Here is an 18937-nt window from a genome sequence, read left to right as displayed (position 1 = left end):
TTTGCCTGGTGCGGTGTGTACCTAGTTATTGTGAGATGCTGGGAGCATAGAGCAGTGGTGACAGAATGCTGCATTTGAGCAGCCAACAGCAATAATACTGGGAAGTCAGGGAAAGCTACTGGTGATTTGATGAGGTAAATCTAGAGTGAAGTGAGAAAGGCTCTAAGTTATTTCTTTGTAAAACCTAAGTGTCTTCTGAATGTGGCCTTTGATCATCAGTTGAAATTCAAAGGCTTTAATTAAGGGCAGGCACAAAAGTTTCAGTAATTATAGTGATTCAGCCTTCTGAACTTTAACAGTATGTGTGAATGTGGCTTAGACTGCCATGAATGACTGAAATAAATGTTCTTTTAAATCATATAAAGCTGCCTTACATTAAAGGACAGTTAATTAAAGCTGAATTTAGCATTTTGGCCTAGAGGAATTTGACGCTTAGATATGTCAGTGATAAATTCACTCAAAAGTATAAGGATAGCTACTCATTGCATATTTTTCTATGTGAACTTTAAAGAAAATGAAATGTGTCATGAGTATCCACTCTGGTGCACTAGTGTTCTTCCTGGTATGAGAAACTGTGATGTACGTACAAAATAGACTTTTTGTTTTAGAAAGTAAATCACTGGAATCAATACTTGTCACAAACATTTTGCACTTGGCAAAAGACAGCTTGTCATCTAGGTCTACTTTTGAAATCTCTTCATACATCTCTTGTCTGGGAAAGTAAGACTGTAATGTGTGTTATTCCGAGGAAGTTCATTTTTAACTGAATTCTGAATAAACTCACAATTCAGAGTTTTGCATTTTGCTCAGGAAAACCTAGAGGAAATGAGAAAACTGAAATTCTAACAAAATAATGAATATTTGATATTAAAATATGCCTTTTTGGTTTTATTTATTTTTCATAGTTAATTAGAATACTATTGGGGCCATTAGAGAAAAGTTGGTTTTATGACAAGGTATGAAAAAAATACAGCAGTTTGTTTAATCAGGTAATGTACTGGGTGAATATTTGCAATTTCAAATCATTTGTATTTATCTTTTTTTTTTTTTTTTTTCCTCTTTTATTTTTTGAATTGGGGCTACAGTTGAGTTGTTTCTTATGTTTTACGTTTGGTCCTGAAATGTCTTGGTTTTGTGTTTGCAATTATGCTTCGCTGGGCCTCCTATGTGGACATTATGTAATAGGACTCTAATAATTGCAGTATTCTAGGAGATAAGTAACTTTTGTAGCTCAACCAATAGACAACATGAAAAGGACCACCAGATTGTATGTATTGTATGTATCCCATGTATGTATCTAAACACACATAAATGACTTCTCCTTTTAAATAAATATCGGAAGATTTTTTTAAGCCCCAGAAAACCACACACCTATTTGGATAAAAAAAATCCTGTTGACATTCAAATTAATACACTGCAGAGAGAAGAGAGGCTCAGTCCCCCCAGCACAGTATTTATATACATTTGGCTGTGTGACTACTGGTTATAAAGCAGTTAAAACCAAATAAAAACAAACAAAAGTAACATTTTTGAACCAAAAACTGAAGTTTGTGGAGACTTTTTGTAGTCCTTTAATTGTGATGCTAATGAAATTAAGCTTCAAACTGCAAACAAGCAACAGAATTTTTTTCCTTATTTAACTGCATTTGGAATTATGTAATGCCTTTTTGTTATATGGGGGGCTTGTACTGTAGATTTGTCAGGCTTTGACATTACCTTCCACTCCCGAGACTTATGCAGCCAAAGAAGGAGTGACTATTCTGTGATCCTAAGTGTATGTTTGATTCCATTCACTTCAGTAATCAAGAGACTTTTTCTTGCTTTAAAGCACACTTTCATATCATGCTACAACAAGTACACATGTTTTAAAATACTTGCTGAACTGCTTCTGGGTAACAAATGCATCTTCCTATAAATCAGTGATGAAGAGAAAAGTTAATTCTTAAATTTGGTTCATGCTTCTAGAATAAATACCTGTAAAAAATCAAAAATGAAAATGCCTCACTTTCATGTTGGTCATGATGTTACCTGTTTGAAGTAGCATATAGAACCCAGCTTTTTAGCATCTTAAAATTATGTGGAATTTTTAGCCTGGCATTGATACCCCTTCTTTCTCTTAAGAAACAGATCTGCTGTAAGTTATTTCCCCTGATTCCCTAGACCCCAAAAGGGTGAAACAGTTATCACCCACAAAGAAAGATCAGTAATTCTATTTTCATTTATGACATGAAGTATTTACAGGAAAACTTTATATATGAATTTTTTGTTGAAAATTTTGTATTTCTATGTTCCATAGAAAACCAAATTACTTGGAGTTGCTAATGTTATATAAGTGGAAAAAATTCAAGTGGAAAAGTGTTTGGGCCCTCAGTACATTATTTATAGCATTTCTTTACTATCTTCAGTCTTTTGTGGAAAGAAAGAAACATGTTGTCATTGTAAAGAATCAATGGATAAGAGCTGACTGAGTAAAGCTGTGGTTCCACTTAATCATGTCTCTGGTGGATTTTTTGTTGGCCTTTTCTAACAACTTGTATTTTGGATAAGAGACAAGTAAAATTTTCTTTTTTTTTAAAGGAGGAGTTGCTTTTCTATAGTAAGTTGCAACTAGAATAAAATAATTGGGACACATTAGAAAGTTTGGGACAAAATGAGTTTTTGGCTGACAGATGTGCGAAATGAGTTTGAGTTTTATTCTGAAATCAAGCCAAAAATTTGTCCTTGGGGGGACTTGCTGTAAATGGATATTTGTTATTTAGGCTAGGTAATTGAACAGATGTGAATGCTCAGTACATGCCTCCCATGTGTGTTGCTGAAGCTGGCATCCTTTTGCAACAAGCTAGTCCAATGGGCTGTTTTGGCTCAGGCAGACCACATTAGAGGAGTGCTACAGAGGTTTTCTTAGATTTTTTTTCTCTCTTATTTTTACAGTTTAATCAGTTCTCTGTTCTCAAAGAACATTCAACAATAAAATTACATGGACACATTACCCTTCCTCCACTCAAAAAAAACCCCCAACCCTGTGCAGAATTTTGAGAAATATAGAAGAAAATCACGTTGTCCCATACTTGCGAAATAGAAGTAGTTGCGTACAATAGCAGCTCCACCCTTCAGAAAAAGCAGGGACAACTGGAATTTCTTTGTGGGAGGGAATGCAGGAACTTTGATAGAATTGTGGAATGGTTAAGGTTGGAAGGTGCCTTAAAGATCATCAGGTTCCAGCCTCCCTGCTTAAGAGCAGGGATGTCTCCTACTAGACTAGGCTGCACAAAGCCTTATCCAACCTTAAACACCTTATTTCCTTCTACAAATACCTGTCACCTCAAAGATGCTCAGGAAGTGGTAGGAGGAGACAGGCATACATTGTGTGAGACTAGGGGTCAGGATGTCTGTTGCAGATCAACCTCCTAAGGCAAGAACATATTTGGTGAAAATACTTTCTCATGTACTGTGTTCTTTCATTTGCGATTGAAAATTTTGGTTCCAGATAACTATAAATGAAGAATTCTGGCATTCAAGTTGGAGCCAAAGAATCTAATTTTAGGAAAGGAACAACTGAGCACAACGTTTCTCACTTTAGAGAATCAGAAAAGTTCACAATGGTAAATAGGTAGATGTGAAAGACTTTCTCCACAGGAAGAACAGGATATTGTGCTTAAATTATTGTTATTAAATTATATATATGTATATAACTCCCTTTAAATTTCTCTCCAAAATGTAGAAAGTATGATGAAAAAAATGCATGTGCAATTCTTTCATTCTTATTGGAAAGTAACAACAAAAACTAATCTTTCATTTGGCTTTTTTTTTATTCCTCTATCAGGTCCGCACCAGTGTCCTACCTGATCACAAGGACCCAAGAGCAGATATTGGAGTAAGTAATTTTTTTTAATTAATCAATTATTTTTTTCGCCTCATCAACAGACACAAGCACCCAATGAAAAGAAATGGTGTTTTGCCTAACTGCTAAACAGCAGCTGGGAAGCTTTTTTAATAACAGAAGATGAGTGAAATGAATAAAAAAAAATCCAAGTAGGATTAATAGTCTCAGTGATTGATATAACCCATTCACCTATTTTTTTGAAAGTCCTTTTCAAGTGAAATTACCCTGAGGCAAATACAACTATCTAGACTTCCTGCTAGTACCATACAAGCATGACAGCTTGGAATCACATTTTGTCAATGAACCTGGCCTGTCACCTTCTGGTTTTCGAGTGGAGAGTATAAAGTTCCGGTGTAGGGCTTGCCTTTGGGTTCGCCTTAAGAAATTACACTGTTGACATATGGAGGGCTTATTTTTCTGTGTAGATCTGCAGAACTTTTAACAGAGGTTTTGGCATGCCATTTCTGGGTCTGAGAAGGCTAGAACTTCCCAGATAATGTGTGTGTCTCATGGGGGAGGATAATGTTGGTCCTGCTGAAGCTTAGTAAAAGGCCAAACACCATCTAGTGCAGGTATCAGACCTATGTATGCAAACATGTAAAATAATTTAATTTGGAAATTTTTAGCTAAGGTCTTGACTTTCCTGCATTACCAGGGTTTCGTTGGCATAGTTTCCAGGATTTCAGTTAGTTTTTGAAAAAAGCTGTAGCTTGGCAGCAAGTTCAATCTTAGTGAAATAATCAATGTGTTTCAACTTTTCATATAGCTATTACAGAGACCTTTCTCTTCGGATAGCTGAGATTATTCATCAAACTACTCAAGGCACATATCTTAAGATTTATAATCGTTAAGTACCCCACTAGCAAAATCACAGAGGAACATTACTCTGTAATTAGCATTACAGCAGCAGTTCTGTTTAAAGCCTACTTTTCAAGCCTCTCCAAGTCACATGTTCAAAGTTAGATTGGTTTGTAGACTGCCAGTTCAGGCCCCAGGGTAGGCTATTTGTACCTCAATCCATGTGGAAAAAATGAGTGTCTGTGTTATTTCAAATTAGGCCCCTTGAATATTAGCATAACTGTCTTCATTTGGGTCATGGATCATTCACATTTTTATTGAATTTTATTTAATTTTGCAAATATCTCATAATTGCATTGTCAGGCAAAGCAAATTTTGTTCCAAATAAGCATAACAATATGAAATAGACAACTAAGTTGACTTTTTAAGCCTATAAACTGATTTGCCTTTAATTTTGTGATCCTGGAGAATTAGATATGACGCTCTTAGATGTAACACTCAATGATGGTTAGAGAGTACAATGACCAAAGCTTCTGATTGCATAAGAAAGCTAAGTAGTTGCTTCTTAGCCCTGATCATATGAGGACTCCAATTTACAGTTCCTAAATAGATTTATAGTTCTGTTGCGCTGCAGAAAGGAGCCCCAAGTGACCCAACCAATATCAGTTCCATTCCAAATGTCCCTCTCCCTCTTTCCAAATGGTAAGGATGCAAGTACAACCTCTAGAACGCCATGAAGTGCCAGAACAAAGGCTGCTATATAGCCTTTGTGCTGTGGAATATATTCTTATTGTACTAAGAAGGATATGCTCTTGTAAGAAGGTAAGTAATCTGAGCTGACTATGCCACCATAGAGTTTTAGTGAAGAAATGCTGTCATGTTGACTGATCTGAAGGAAGACAGAACTATCTGTGTGTTCACTCTAGCAAGGCTGTGCATCACCGTGTGTCACACCAGGACGTATCTCATGTAAAAGTACATGTTTCCTTTTGGCAGTGTGAACTGAATGTGATCTTTGCTTGTACGCCTCCGGTATTTTTCTCTATATATTTCCTGTAGGCCTCTTTCTTCCTTAATTGCTATTCAGCACTTTGCAAAGATTTCCCTAGACTCTCAGCTTGCATCTTTTTTAACTTTGCTGCTAAAGTGTCAAACAACACATAAGAAATCTGAGCTTGTGTCATTGAAAGGAAGGAGCCATAACTGATGATGTCGTTTACCAACTGGAGACCAGTGTTGGTGCTTTACTAAATTAAGAGTTTGGGTTGAACCATACGTTTTATATGCAAAAAAAACCTTAGTGTAGAGCTTTATTATAAGCATTGGAATACTCAATAACCAGCTGGTCTTCCTGACAGAAAGCAGGCTGCAGGGATTTTTTTTTTTTTTTTAACCATAGGAAGTTACACTTCTTAGTAGCAACAAATTTCTTTTCTCTTTCCCTGAAGGGAAAGTTGCTCTCTGCATGCAGCCTGTGTTGATGCAGAGTAACTTGATTCATTTTAGGTTTGTATATCCAACAGTATATAGAATTTACCCTAGAATTTTACTTTCACATTCCAATAGCACAGCAAGATTGGTAAAATAAAAACAAACTTAATGTACTTGTTTTCTTGCGAAAGTTCAACATTATCTTCTGATCTCATTGTAATTTATTCAAAGCAAGTGATATTGGGGTGCATATTTCAAAGACAAATGGATGGAAGATGGCTGTAGACTGTTGTTTTCTTTTTCATTGTTCCATGTGTTCCAGAATACAAGATTTTAGCACTGGGCATCAGGATATGAACAGATTAAAAAATAACCAAAAAGCAAAAGAAAATGTGTTTCTTTTCTTCTTCGCACTATTTTCTTGATGATGTGTGAAGGTGATTTTGATAGAAGTATATTGCAAAGTAATAGTTTTTTAGATATTAAAGAAAAATGTCTTTGATTTTTAGCGAAGCTTCCTTGGCTGTACAACTTTTAGAGTAGGAGACTTGGTGAAGTCAAAGGAGCAACAGTTGACCCTTACCCTCAGGTAAGTGTTTCCCTCTAGCGTAAACAGTGTTGAAATAATAACCCATGGCATTTTATGATTGCTGCTTGACTGTATTTGGAACTTCATATTACTTCAGGTATATTATATGTCAACTTGAAGTGCTTCTGTTTCTACCATGCAAAAATTCAAAATTAAATACTCATTCTTTAGGGTGGAGCTTGCCTTGTGTCAGATTAGAAACGGTTAGTCATTTTTTGGTATGATAACCAAAGGAAGAATTGCAGGGAATTTGAAGTAGGGGTTATTTTCTCTTAAGTTTCCTCTCTGTTCTATTCAATGTGTGTTGTTTAAAGAATTAACACTGTATAGTTTGCTGGTTTGGTTATTAGGCATATTTAAAGACAGCGGCACTAGTGGCTCAAGGCTTCTCATGTGAAAACAGGTGCAGTCTTCTAAACTTGTTGTCACATACAACAGAACTGAAATGGCATGAGGGGGTCGTGTACAATTCCAATTAATGACACAGGGTACAAAGATGCAGGAGGGTCAGAACCAGCATTCAAAAGTGAAGGCTAGGCTGAACAGTTATTTATTAAAGCTGTGCACCAAATAAAAAAATTACATTTTCACCCGCAATGCTGGCTTGCATGGCTTAAGAGGAATCAGGATAAAAATCAAAACTTTGTGAAGGTTAGGAGAAACCTTTTAGGTGGTGATTTTTGGAATTTAATTCATTGGACTTTATATAGTTCAGAGATTTCATGGAGCTGATTTTTGCAAGCGTGATGGAGGTTTATTTGGGATTACTGGGTAGGTACTGCTGATCTTCGCAGAGCAACTGCCTGAACTCACCTTGTTTCTGCACAGGCAAAATTTTGGGAGGAAGGAAGCTGTGGCTAGGAAAACTGAGACACTGGTATGTGTTCTGTCTGGGTTATTGCACATAGGTGCTGCAGAACAGTTGTGTTAAATTCTTTATCCTGTGCATATGAAGCCAGCCTTGATTTGGCTGAGGGCCCAAATTATGACCTATTCAGCAATGTTGTGGTGCTGTCGCTATGTCAAGGACACTGCATTTCTCTGAAATGGAAACTTAATAAGGTATTACTCTTCAGGAGAGACAGACAAGGAAGGAGAGGCGGTGAGGTAGCCCTGTGTATTAGGAATTGTTATGAATGTCTAGAACTAGATTATAATGATGACAAGGTAGAGTGCATTTGGATCAGAATTAGGGGCAAGGCTGATATTGCTATGGAAGTTTGCTATAGACCTCCTAACCACGGCATCTGAGGTGGATGAACTGTTCTATAAATACCTGTGTGCAATCTCAGATATTTGCCCTTGTTCTTTTTGGGGACTTCAACTTCCCTGATGTCTGCTGGAACTACAACACAGCAGAGATGGAACAGTCCTGGAGATTCCTCGAATATGTCAAAGATAACCAACCAGGCAAGGTGCCCTGCTAGACCTGCTCTTTGTCAATAGGATAGGAGAGGTGACAGTTGGAGGTCATCTTGGGCACAGCAGCCACAAATTGTTCTTACAGTATATAAAGTCATCTCAAGTTATTTGGGAAAAACCTGGCTTCTCTGATTGACATATTGAAAACTTGATCTGAAAGAATGGCTCTGACAGGTGTCCTAAGAATTGACAGAATGTGAAGTTTCAGAAAAATTGGAGAAGTATTTTGTATCTAACCCATCTAATTTGTAAACAAAAAATTGAGATGGATAACTTAATAAGCAATAGAAGACAGATTGCCAGGTTACTTTCAGCTGAACATCTCAGCCTTTTCAGATTTGCTTTTAATTAATATTTTTAGTTTTGTATATTCTTTTTGTGTGGCTAACACTAGAGGACAAATATTATACCAATTCAAATAAATTTGCAGATACATTAAATAGTATGTTTCAGTTGGTTGGATTTTTGTTTTTTAAAGAAAAAAAATCTTAACCTTTTAAATATGAGATTGTTTCCTGATTATGACTGTTCAGCAGCACAAAATCAGGAGAAATTATCCACATTTCTTCAATGGTAGTTTAACTGGATCAGACTAGTAATCTAAACTTGCTTTCTTCTAACTGCCCTATTATATTTAGTGCCTCTCGAGAGGATAGGGGATGTATCAAGGGCCTTGTCACACCATGCAGTTCTGTTTAATTCTTGTTGATACACTTAGGATGGGAGTTTACCAGGGAGTGCCTGTGATGTAGAGATACCCCTTTGTTAGATCTGAAGTAGAGGTTTAAGAATCCAGAAACAGCTCTATGGTGTGCCATGTAAATATAGATGTAATTTTAGAATCTGATTACTTTCTCACTGTTTTGTGTTGTTGTTTTTTTTTCTGTCTTGGCATTCTCTGAGAAACAATGTAACATAAGTGTTTGTGAAGAAATATTCTTGATTTTTTTTCTCCTTTATTTTGTGGAGGGCTGGCTTACATCTACAGTTCCTTACTGTTTACAAAATGTGCTCTGCTATTTCCTTCTCCCCACCATTGTAACTTAGTAGTGACTAGGGACACTAGTTGTAAACCTCTACAAGTGAAGCTTTTATTTTTATTGTCCTTTCTTCTCTATAAAGGTGCCCTAAACTGAGAACTGAGAGTTTATTGTACATGTGTGCCTATATCTAATCATCAAGTCCTGGTTGTAGAATTGTTTAAGTGCTGACAGTGTACACAACTGATGCTGGCAGGGGAACATAGTTACTGGAGACTTGGGATTGCAGTTTCCAAAACAAAATGTATAAAACCAGACATGCCTTCTATAGGTTTGGATGTTTAATTTTGCAGTGTTTTATGCAATGCCACTTCCAGCTTTTTCACAGGTTGTGATGCTGAACAAGATAAAATGGGTTATTGAATATAACAAAAGCCATATTCAATAGCAGAATATTTCTTAATATTGTCTATATGTTGCAGTGTATTCAATTAAAAAATAAAACAAACATACATCCATTTTGCTTTGTAAATAAGTGTTAGGTATGCTGATTGCTGTTTTAGTAGTTAATACTGATTTACATTTAAAGTTCAGTTTAAAGGAATGTTTGCCATGCCTTTTGTTTTTGCTTGGTTAAGGTCTATGGCCTTTTGTATAGGGCTAGCAATTATCAGCTGTTTCCCTGTGGTGGTAGCTTGCCCTTTTTCTTTACCTTTTGTTATTATTTTCTAGTAACTTGCATATAAGAAGTAGCAAACGAAAAAGATAATGCTCTTTTTTGCTCTCTGTAAAAAGGCCAATCTGTCTGAGATGCTGCTCTTAGCAGACAGTACAGAAATGTAAACTTCTGTAGGCAGCTTTGGTATGAATCACAGAATACTTCTGGTTGGAAAAGAACTTTTAAAAGAAAGTCCAACCATTAACCTAACTTTACCACATCCAGTGCTAAACCATGTCCCTAAAACTACGGACATACAACTTGGATCCTTTGGCCCCTCTAAGCAGCAACTTTACAACAATGGAGCGAGAGCTAGAATCAAAGTATATTAATTATACAGATTATTTGAGAATGTGCCTAAGGATACCTGCCTGACATCTGTTCTACAGACATTCTTTAAACATGGCTGTACTTGACCTCTTGGATATCTGTCTAATAATCTGTTCTATTTAGATGTCTTCTTTTCAGGCAAGACTGAACATATTTCCTTTAAATAAAAGTGCTAAACCAATTTTTTTTTTTAAATGTTCTAAGAAATAACTCCAAGACCCATTACAGAACAGCCCCTCAACTTCGCTCCTTCCTAAAATTGTCAACCAAGCACCTTGTAGTGCAGTGGACCAGAAGACATGTAACTGTACTGCAATATAGTAGTTACATTCACAATGCTTAACTAACTTGAGAAAATATGAAAGCAGCACACATAGGCAGTACTTTATGTACACCTAACCTCCTTAGCAAATGATGAGTATAAAATCCTACATCTTTATCTGGTTTTCCCTGTGAAAGATCAGTACAAGTCTTACTACAACTAGTTTTATTTGATCTTCGTTCTGAATTGTTTCTTGGCTGCTCGATGTCATGTCATCCACTACAGGAAGCAGAGGAACAACATCTTGTCTTTATAAGTCAAACAAATCTCCCATACAGGTCAGGTGAAACTTTTTTTCACATGAAGCATACAATGAAATAGTGAAAACTGAAAATGAATTTAACACCTTTTAAATTTACCTTAGAATGCAACAGAATGTTATTTATCAATGGGCTTGTTTCAAAACTGCACTGGTTGCAATAAGATCCATTGTGAATTCACAGAATAAATATTTCTATGCAAGTACAATAGTTTTTTGCTTGCGTATTTCAAAATTTATTGCATTAGGAGATAAAATTATTTTATGACAGTCTGTACTAATTGCATGCTTTGTTTATTATGCACTGGAGAAAAGGGCTGCCTGCTAGACCAAAAGTCATCAAGTTTGCTTTCCAGGCAGTCACTTGCTTTGTCATTTTTAATTAACACAGCTATACCAATACACAGTCTGCTTCTCGTTTTCTTTTCTTGAGCCTTTGTTTGTTTGTTTTTTGTTGTGTTGTTTTTTTTTTAAGAAAGATACGGCCATGGGAACCAATTAGCAGTCCTAAATTTGCATATTCAACATGCAGCTATAAGCAGCATTGGAGACAAACAGCTGCTGTTCTCAGTCCATCTACCTCACCTGCTTTTCCTCTGCTAGCTTGTTATTTTCTTTCTCTCTGATTGCTTGGTCAACCCTTTCTTGCCAGAAGTACTAATGTGGGCACATATTCCTGCTGCTAATGATAATGCTGGGTAGGTCCGTCCCTTGCATTTGGGAACTGCTGCTGACCTGCTGATCCTTGGGATGGTAAGGAAATCAGTGTATAATAAATTGAAAATTAATATTAAAAGTATTGTAATTGTAATAAGTAATTGAGGTTTTAAACCTGAGCAGATGTCATGGTGACTTCAAAAGTCTCTGGGTTTGGCTCAGCAAGTAGAACAATAATGTTGCTTTTAACACAGAAGTATTTACCTTTAAGTTCAAAACATAGTGTTCCACTCGGAATCACCTCCCCAAGGTTCATCAGAAGATGGATCCTTGGTGACTCCAACTTACTTGTGTACTGTTGGAGCATTATGGCTGCAGGAGGTGGAGTGAGCGTTGCAGTATTGCAGTCATGTTAGACTGAGTAGTAAAGGATAAACTGAAACATTGCCAGCTCTGCTGCTGAAGCCTGTGTCCTGGGATACTGAATTTTGAATCTGGCTTAGAAATCACTCTCTGTCTCATTTTAATTGGTCATATTCCAAATTCAGTTACTCTGTTGATAGGTATGAGGCAGTTAGTGCTCATTGTCCCCAGCTGCTGAAAAAATGTAGCAGTTTTCCAGCTCTGTGAGTCAGCTAGAATTTGGGCCATTTATGGGTTTATTCATATTAAAAAAAAAACTTAAAAAAAAAAAATTGCTGTATTCCCCATTCCCACAAAGTGTGATCCATTGTCCTCTGGGTCTATAGTATCTCTTGTCTCATGACTGTAAACAATTTGATGCAAGGACAGTCTTCACTGCACCATGTGAGTGCAGATGGGTGCTTTTCAACTTTATTAAGCTACTTCAAATTTTATACTATACATCTGTATATTTTTTTAACTGTCATCACTCGGCTTTTTTTATTTTTCCCACATTACTTCTGTTCCTCACTTTTAATTGTTTTCAACAAAATTTCAATCTCATGATGTTGCTTCAGAGTTTTCATTGTGTGACATGTCTGTTCAAAGGCTGTTGTGCATCAGTGATATTTTAAATTCACAGTGTATGACACAGCTAATGGTGGTTTCTCCCTGGATGTTTATAAAGCTTTTTGTTGATTTGTGTGCCTGTAGCACACAAAAATAAACTTTGAGGTTTTTGGTTTTTAAATTTTGTTTTCCTGTTTCCACGTGGAAAGTTAAGGGAAATGGTGGAAGGAATGCAATAGTCCCACTATTTAGTTTTTTCTCTGTTGCCTTACCTTCTCTTGGAGACACTGCATGTTTCGGATTGTAATATTACATGTATATTAGACCAAAACAGGACTGATTTTTGAGAAGGAAATAATTGAAAAAAAAATATGTGAAGTGAAATTAGAAATCATGTTATTTAAACGTGTATAGGGAAAGCTTTCAAATACATGTTAGTGCTCATGCATACAAGCAGTGCAGTGCTTACAGCTGTACTGAGGCCAAGCCTCTAAGAACAGCAACAAGGGGGAATGTTTAGTGTTCTAAAGAAAGGGAGACAAGGACTGAGAAAGCGTAACTGGCATTTCCATTTTTATATTATTTTATTCAAGCAACATGCCTCATTGAGAGGAAATGGCCTGAAGCTGCACCAGGGAAGATTTACACTGGATGTTAGAAAGAATTTCTTTACCCAAAGAGTGGTTGGACAGTGGAACAGGCTGTCCAGGGAGATGGTGGCGTCACCATCCCTGTGTTTAAAAGAAATGTAGATATACTGCTTAAGGACATGATTTAAGTACTGAACAGGTAGATTAGGTTATGGTAGGGGGATTTAGGTTATGGTTGGACTTGATGATCTTCAAGGTCCCTTCCAACCAGGATGATTCAATGATTCTATGATTCAATTGCCTTGTATCAGTTCATTTGCAAATGAGCTGTTTTGCTCAATGCTTGCTTATGCACTTAATTTACCTTGATGTAATTTAAAATCAGATTTGTTTTATGTAGGTCAGTCTCAGACTTGCAGGTCTCTTTGGCCTCAGAAAAATGTGTTCACTAAAAGAGGGATAGGTAGGATTTATTTTACTTCTGTCAATGAATGAAAAGTCAATTTAATACAAGGTTTTCCTTTCAGACCAGGATAACAGTAAAGTATTTCCGCATGTTTAAGTCACCCTGATAATGAGGTCATCCACTTGACACCTTGATTAGGAAAAGTCAAGCTGTTGAAAACTTTCAGTGCACATTTACTCTCATTTATAAAGGTATATTTTATTTGCTAACAAATGTCATATTCCTTTTTTCCTTGGTTTTTGAGGTAGCCTAGTTTGCCTGCTGGTTTGACACAGGAAAGAGAAAAATGAAGTCAAACCACCAAGCTATAGGAGCTCAGGGGAATGTTCTTCATTCAGAAGACACTTTACTTGTTCTTATGCATTTCAAAGTTACATATTTTTTGCTCATAAACACCCTTTGGACATTAAGCCCTTCTTTTTCCTTACTTTTGTATACTTTATTAATTAATATAGACTTCTTTGGTTGCAAGGCTGTCTGGAATTGGTTCATTTTTTATTTTATTTTATTGTCACTAACTAATTTGGCTTAGAGCAAATGAACTAGTGACATTTGATAGATGAACAATTATGTATTTTTCAAGGTTTTATATTAGAATATGTTTAATTTGTATAATTATGAGTTCATTCTACTGAGTTGCCTATTAAAGCATAATGGTTTGCAACCACAGTAATTATTTAAATTGGAAGCTTGAGGATAGCTATATTTTGAGACTCCACTGTAAAAAAAAAATATGAAAGTTTTGGGTTAGTGTGATAAATAAGTATCTGTGCCTGAGAAGACTAATGTATGTGCTTAACTTTAGTCAGTGCAAAGAGCTGGTGTACTCTCAGTTAATTAAGGCCTTATGCTGCACACGGAAGTGCAGATTATATAAAATGGTGGGAGATGCAGGCAAAGATGGGGCTCTCCTGCCTGGGGTGTGATCAAGCACTCTGGGAGAGCCAGTGCACGGCAGAAGGAGGGCAGCAGGGCAGCGCTGAGCTGGTCCCACCCTGCCTGGGAGTGGGAGGCGATTGGCGCCACGTGCCACTCGGGGCTTCCCAGTGCCTGAGGGACGGCGGGAATTGGCCTTGCTACACCTCCCTGTAGCACCCTGGTGGTGGCTGTGCTGGCGGGTTGATGCTGGGATGGCAGTCTCTCTGCTGGTTGGTGAAATGAGGAAAAGGGGCTTTGGGAGATTGTTCCTTTCTTTACTGCCATAATATGAGGAGTTCTAGAAGGGTGTCTGTGCTGAGAAGTGATGCCCATCTACAAGGAGGGCCAAAAGGAGGACCTGGGGAACTCCAGGCCTGTCAGTCTGACCTTGCTGCCAGAGAAGGTTATGGAGCAGGTAATACTGAGTGCTATCACGTGGCATGTACAGGACAACCAGACAATCAGGCCCAGTCAGCATCAGTTTATGAAAGGCAGGTCCAGCTTAGCTAACCTTATCTCCTTCTTTGACAAGGTGACCCACTTAGTAGATGAGGGAAAGGCTGTGGATGTTGTCTACCTAAACTTTATTAAAGCCTTTGACACAACTTCCCACAGTGTTCTCTTGGAGAAACTGGCTGCTCGTGGCTTGGACTGGTGTCTGCTTTGCTGGGTAAAAATCTGGCAGGATGGCCAGGCCCAAGAGTTGTGGTGAATGAAGTTAAATCCAGCTGGTGGCTGGTCACAAGTGGTGTTCTCCATTATTAACACTATTAACTTTTTAACATATTAACTTTTTTTTTAACTGAGTTGTTATTCTTCTTTCCTTCCTTTCCTAAAATTCAACTGTTCAGGTTAAGCCAGAGGAGACAGACTGTGCCGTTAATCTTGGTGTTTTGCTACTAGTGAAACCTTAAAAACTTTTAGTATCCATTTGGAGTTTAAAACTCTTGCTTATTCCAAAAGGTAGTGAGCAAAACTCTTTGTTTGCAGATACAAATCTGAATTGCTATTTATTTTTGCCTGATTAGAAGTAAACTGTGTGCAGAAATTATAATAAAAGAATTCACCTGGAACTATATTATCTTCTCCCATATAGTTAAAGAAATTGGACTTATTCTGAATAATTACACTGTTGAGGGACTGCAAAAGGAAAAGTGATATTGAAATTAGTTTCATTATTTTGGTTCAGCAGGAGGTTTATTAATATACTGAGCATGTCCTTTCTTTGCAGATTTTGTTAGGAAACAAAGCAGTTAAGATTGCTGTGTGATGCTGCAGGTAACTCAATGTCATGATGTTTTTTTCCAGGACTTCTGATGGTGGAAAGGCAGTTGGTACCATTGAAGTTAATCTTGTGAAGATGGGAGAGCTAGAGGAGGGGGAAACAGACCACATTGCAACTGATGCCCAGGATCAAAAGGTAGAAACTCACTTCTTGGCACAAAGTTAATTAGAATGATCAGCTGTACCAAATGTCTAAATTACTAATTCCAAATTGGGTTAAGGATTTAATTAAAAAATTCTGGAATCAAGTGCTTTCTACATTTAATCTCCCTAAACTAAAAATTGTTTTTCATGAAAATGTACAAGGTAATACTCTGTTCTTGGTTTCCAAGTCCCTGCCCTTCTTTAGGAAAAAAGGAACTGATTTTGACTTCAACTGACCATATTTAATCACTTCTGATAAAAAAAAACAACAACAAAACAAAACCACCAAAACCTGTGTATAGAGATGCCATAAAATCTGACTTCATTTTCCCTTGTATGGTGCCTCTGTTTTCTGCCCTTGAAATCCTATTCATGTGGATTTTTATGTGCAACGTCTGCCCACAATACTGAAAGCCTGGAAGGAATGACAGGCAAGCCAAAGAAGAGGTGAATCCCCTTGCAAAAAGGCAGGTCCAGCTGCATTTCATGGGAGCGCACTGTGGTGGGGAAAATCAACAGGAGGGATGAGAGGAAGGACAAAGAAGCTCAGAAGGAGCAAAATACTCTTAAGTAGGCAAGTTGTTGCAGGTAAAAGTGGCAGAGACTGGAGGTGATATGGGGGAAGTGGATTTGAGAGAAATGGAGAACCAAAGGAGGGAAAGTGGAACAGATGGGCTGTCTCTATGATTATGGTAGGTTTGAGCTTGGGATGGATTCAGAAATGACTGCTCAGAGTGAAGAAATCAGGGTTTGAATGACCTGCAGTTACTAAAAAGGTTTGTTTAGCTGGATCCCTGACTGATAGCAACTGAAGTACCTGTGTGAAGTTGCCTCCTCCTGGTATCTCTGCTCTGCTGCCCCATTCTTACTGACAGAATTTTTACAGCCCTAATACTATGGTGTACTGGTATATACGATAATATCTTCTGCACTTTATGGAAAAAAGCCACAGCAAACAACTTCAGATAATGCTACAGGGAATTTAAAATACTGCATTTTTTTTTTTTAATTTAAAAGTAACATATAAGAATGTATTTTTGGAGAAGAGGGCGTAATTCTGCATATCTTTTCTGCTCAGCCAAAACATTCCGCTTTTGGGCCAACCACTGAGGAGAGATTTTACTCTTCTTTTTTCATCATTCTTTTCAAAGGACTTCAACACACTTTTAAAACACTGCACCAGTGGGACCAGTTCTGACAAAGCCAACAAATGCTGGGAAATCTTTCCAGTTTTGTACTATAAAATTTCCACAAGATATACAACGTGACTTGTTTTTTCAGCCTTCTTTTTCATTTTGTTTTTATTCCATTTTAAAATGTGGAACAAGACTTCTCACAGTTATTTGAGATGTAATTAATAAGCTGTGTCTAGCTTGGGGAAGCCAGAAGGCTTCACTAGCATCTTTCTAGGAGTTTCTAATACTTATCAAGAAAGACTAACCCTGTAACAATGTTTTCTGTGGTCTTTAAAGGAATTCTTAGTTTTTATGGATTAGTTGCATCTTGGTGTTGCATCACAGAGTCTTAGTTTACGTGTTCATAGTGAAGATGCAATTGTGAAAATGTAGATTTACTGAATTACTTCAAAGAAACAAGTTCTTAATTACATTTGCTAACTCATTAGAGAAACTACATGCAGGGAATCAATCCCTCATGGAAGACTAAAGTGATATATAAATTCAATCTGAGTCATCAACCGGGAGAGAGTACATCATGTCTTGCTCTTTGCTGTGGGCTGTGCAACAGAACATGTATAAACTGGGGAAGCCCTGGGAACAGACTCTATCACCTTTGGAAGCTGTTTTGTTGGGGTTTTTTTCTGACTGCAGGGAGGAAAAACATTAATATACATCCTAGTGCATTTAACATACGTTTATACCTGTTGATTTTTCCATAAACTTTTTATACCCTAATCTTATCAGAGAAATCTTGCAGTTCACGTGTAAACAAATTCCTTCAATCACAAGCTGCAAGCACATTTTTACAGACTTTTTGTGGTTCCTGCTTTTTCCTTGTTTAAAAATTCATGGACTACTTTGCTGACACTGTGAGTATGAAAACTGCCTTGTCAAAGGAATCCTCTCTGAAAGCAGAGAACTTGTCAAACATTGTTTTATCTCCTGCCACTCTGTTGGTAAGAAATCTGTTTTATTATGGAATAAGTGATCATGTTTTGCCATTTTCACTGCTATAATTCTGATTGTGTTACAGTATATTTGAACAGAAGTACAAAGATAAAAATGTGAATTATAATTAAAGTTGGAATGTTATATTATTTCAGTCTGCCATTTTTCAACCGCTATGAATTTCCTTGTAATACCTGAATGTGTTACGTTTGTGGTCACATTTCTTTTGCAGTGCGCGTTGGTTCATGAGTGCACAGCCACTGAAGGCCTAAGTGGCAAAGACAACTTGCCTTCGTTAAATGCGGGTAAGTATTCTGACACCCATAAGAGATGACTGTTGCAATGCTGTATCAGATCCTGGATATATCACAAAGATTTCACTAAGGCTCTTCAAACAATGCACAAATGTTTAAGTTTGTTATTTCAGTGTTTTTTACATATTGATAGTATCATTTTACTGAGAAACACGAGGAAATCTTTCCAACATGTCAATTATGCTTTCTCAAGCAGTGCTGACGCCTCCCATTCCTACATCTTTACGGTTCAATGATTTTAAATTCTGTCAGTGACTTCAGTGGGCATGGAATTAACCTTACTAAGTTTCTGTCATGTCATTGTGTGACATTCCGTTAAAGTAATTATGCCTTATTTGCAGCCGTATACCCTAGAGAATTAATCTCTCTCACAGGTGATGACGTGACCATTTCAATTATGATCTGGAAGCTATATGTTCTAAAATGAAGGAAGCTGTTGGCAAGGCATTCTCAATTCTGGGTCAACTCTGAGCTTGAGTGTATGGTGTTGAATAGATCTATTTCACTTTCATTATACCGAGAAATATTACATGCTGATATGCTGCACTGTATAGGTTTTATTAGCCCAAGTTTCTGAATCTCCACTACTCTGCTGTAACAATGTCACAAATAAGTTATAAGGATCATCTGAAACCACAGTACTGTCAAGAATTCTGTGTATTTGCTGCATACAGTTGAAATGTTTCTGAAGTTTTGAAACCTTTTAAAACCTTTATGAAACGTTTTTGTATTAC

At 37.0% G+C, this 18937-nt stretch overlaps 1 protein-coding gene across 3 annotated transcripts in view; it reads left to right on the top strand.

Annotated features, from left to right (window-relative positions):
• The window catches only part of INPP4B (inositol polyphosphate-4-phosphatase type II B), a 346588-nt gene that overhangs the window by 185407 nt on the left and 142244 nt on the right, over positions 1–18937 (top strand). For all 3 annotated transcript variants that reach the window (XM_051617089.1, XM_051617087.1, XM_051617090.1), the window contains 4 exons: positions 3824–3874; positions 6622–6701; positions 15644–15755; positions 18122–18194. In XM_051617089.1, the coding sequence (XP_051473049.1) occupies positions 3824–3874; positions 6622–6701; positions 15644–15755; positions 18122–18194 (316 nt within the window). The remainder of the gene's footprint in view (positions 1–3823; positions 3875–6621; positions 6702–15643; positions 15756–18121; positions 18195–18937) is intronic.

The sequence above is a fragment of the Apus apus genome, chromosome 4, assembly GCF_020740795.1.
Source record: "Apus apus isolate bApuApu2 chromosome 4, bApuApu2.pri.cur, whole genome shotgun sequence".
In the NCBI taxonomy this organism is placed as follows: Eukaryota; Metazoa; Chordata; class Aves; order Apodiformes; family Apodidae; genus Apus; species Apus apus.
This window is presented reverse-complemented; position numbering and strand designations above follow the sequence as displayed.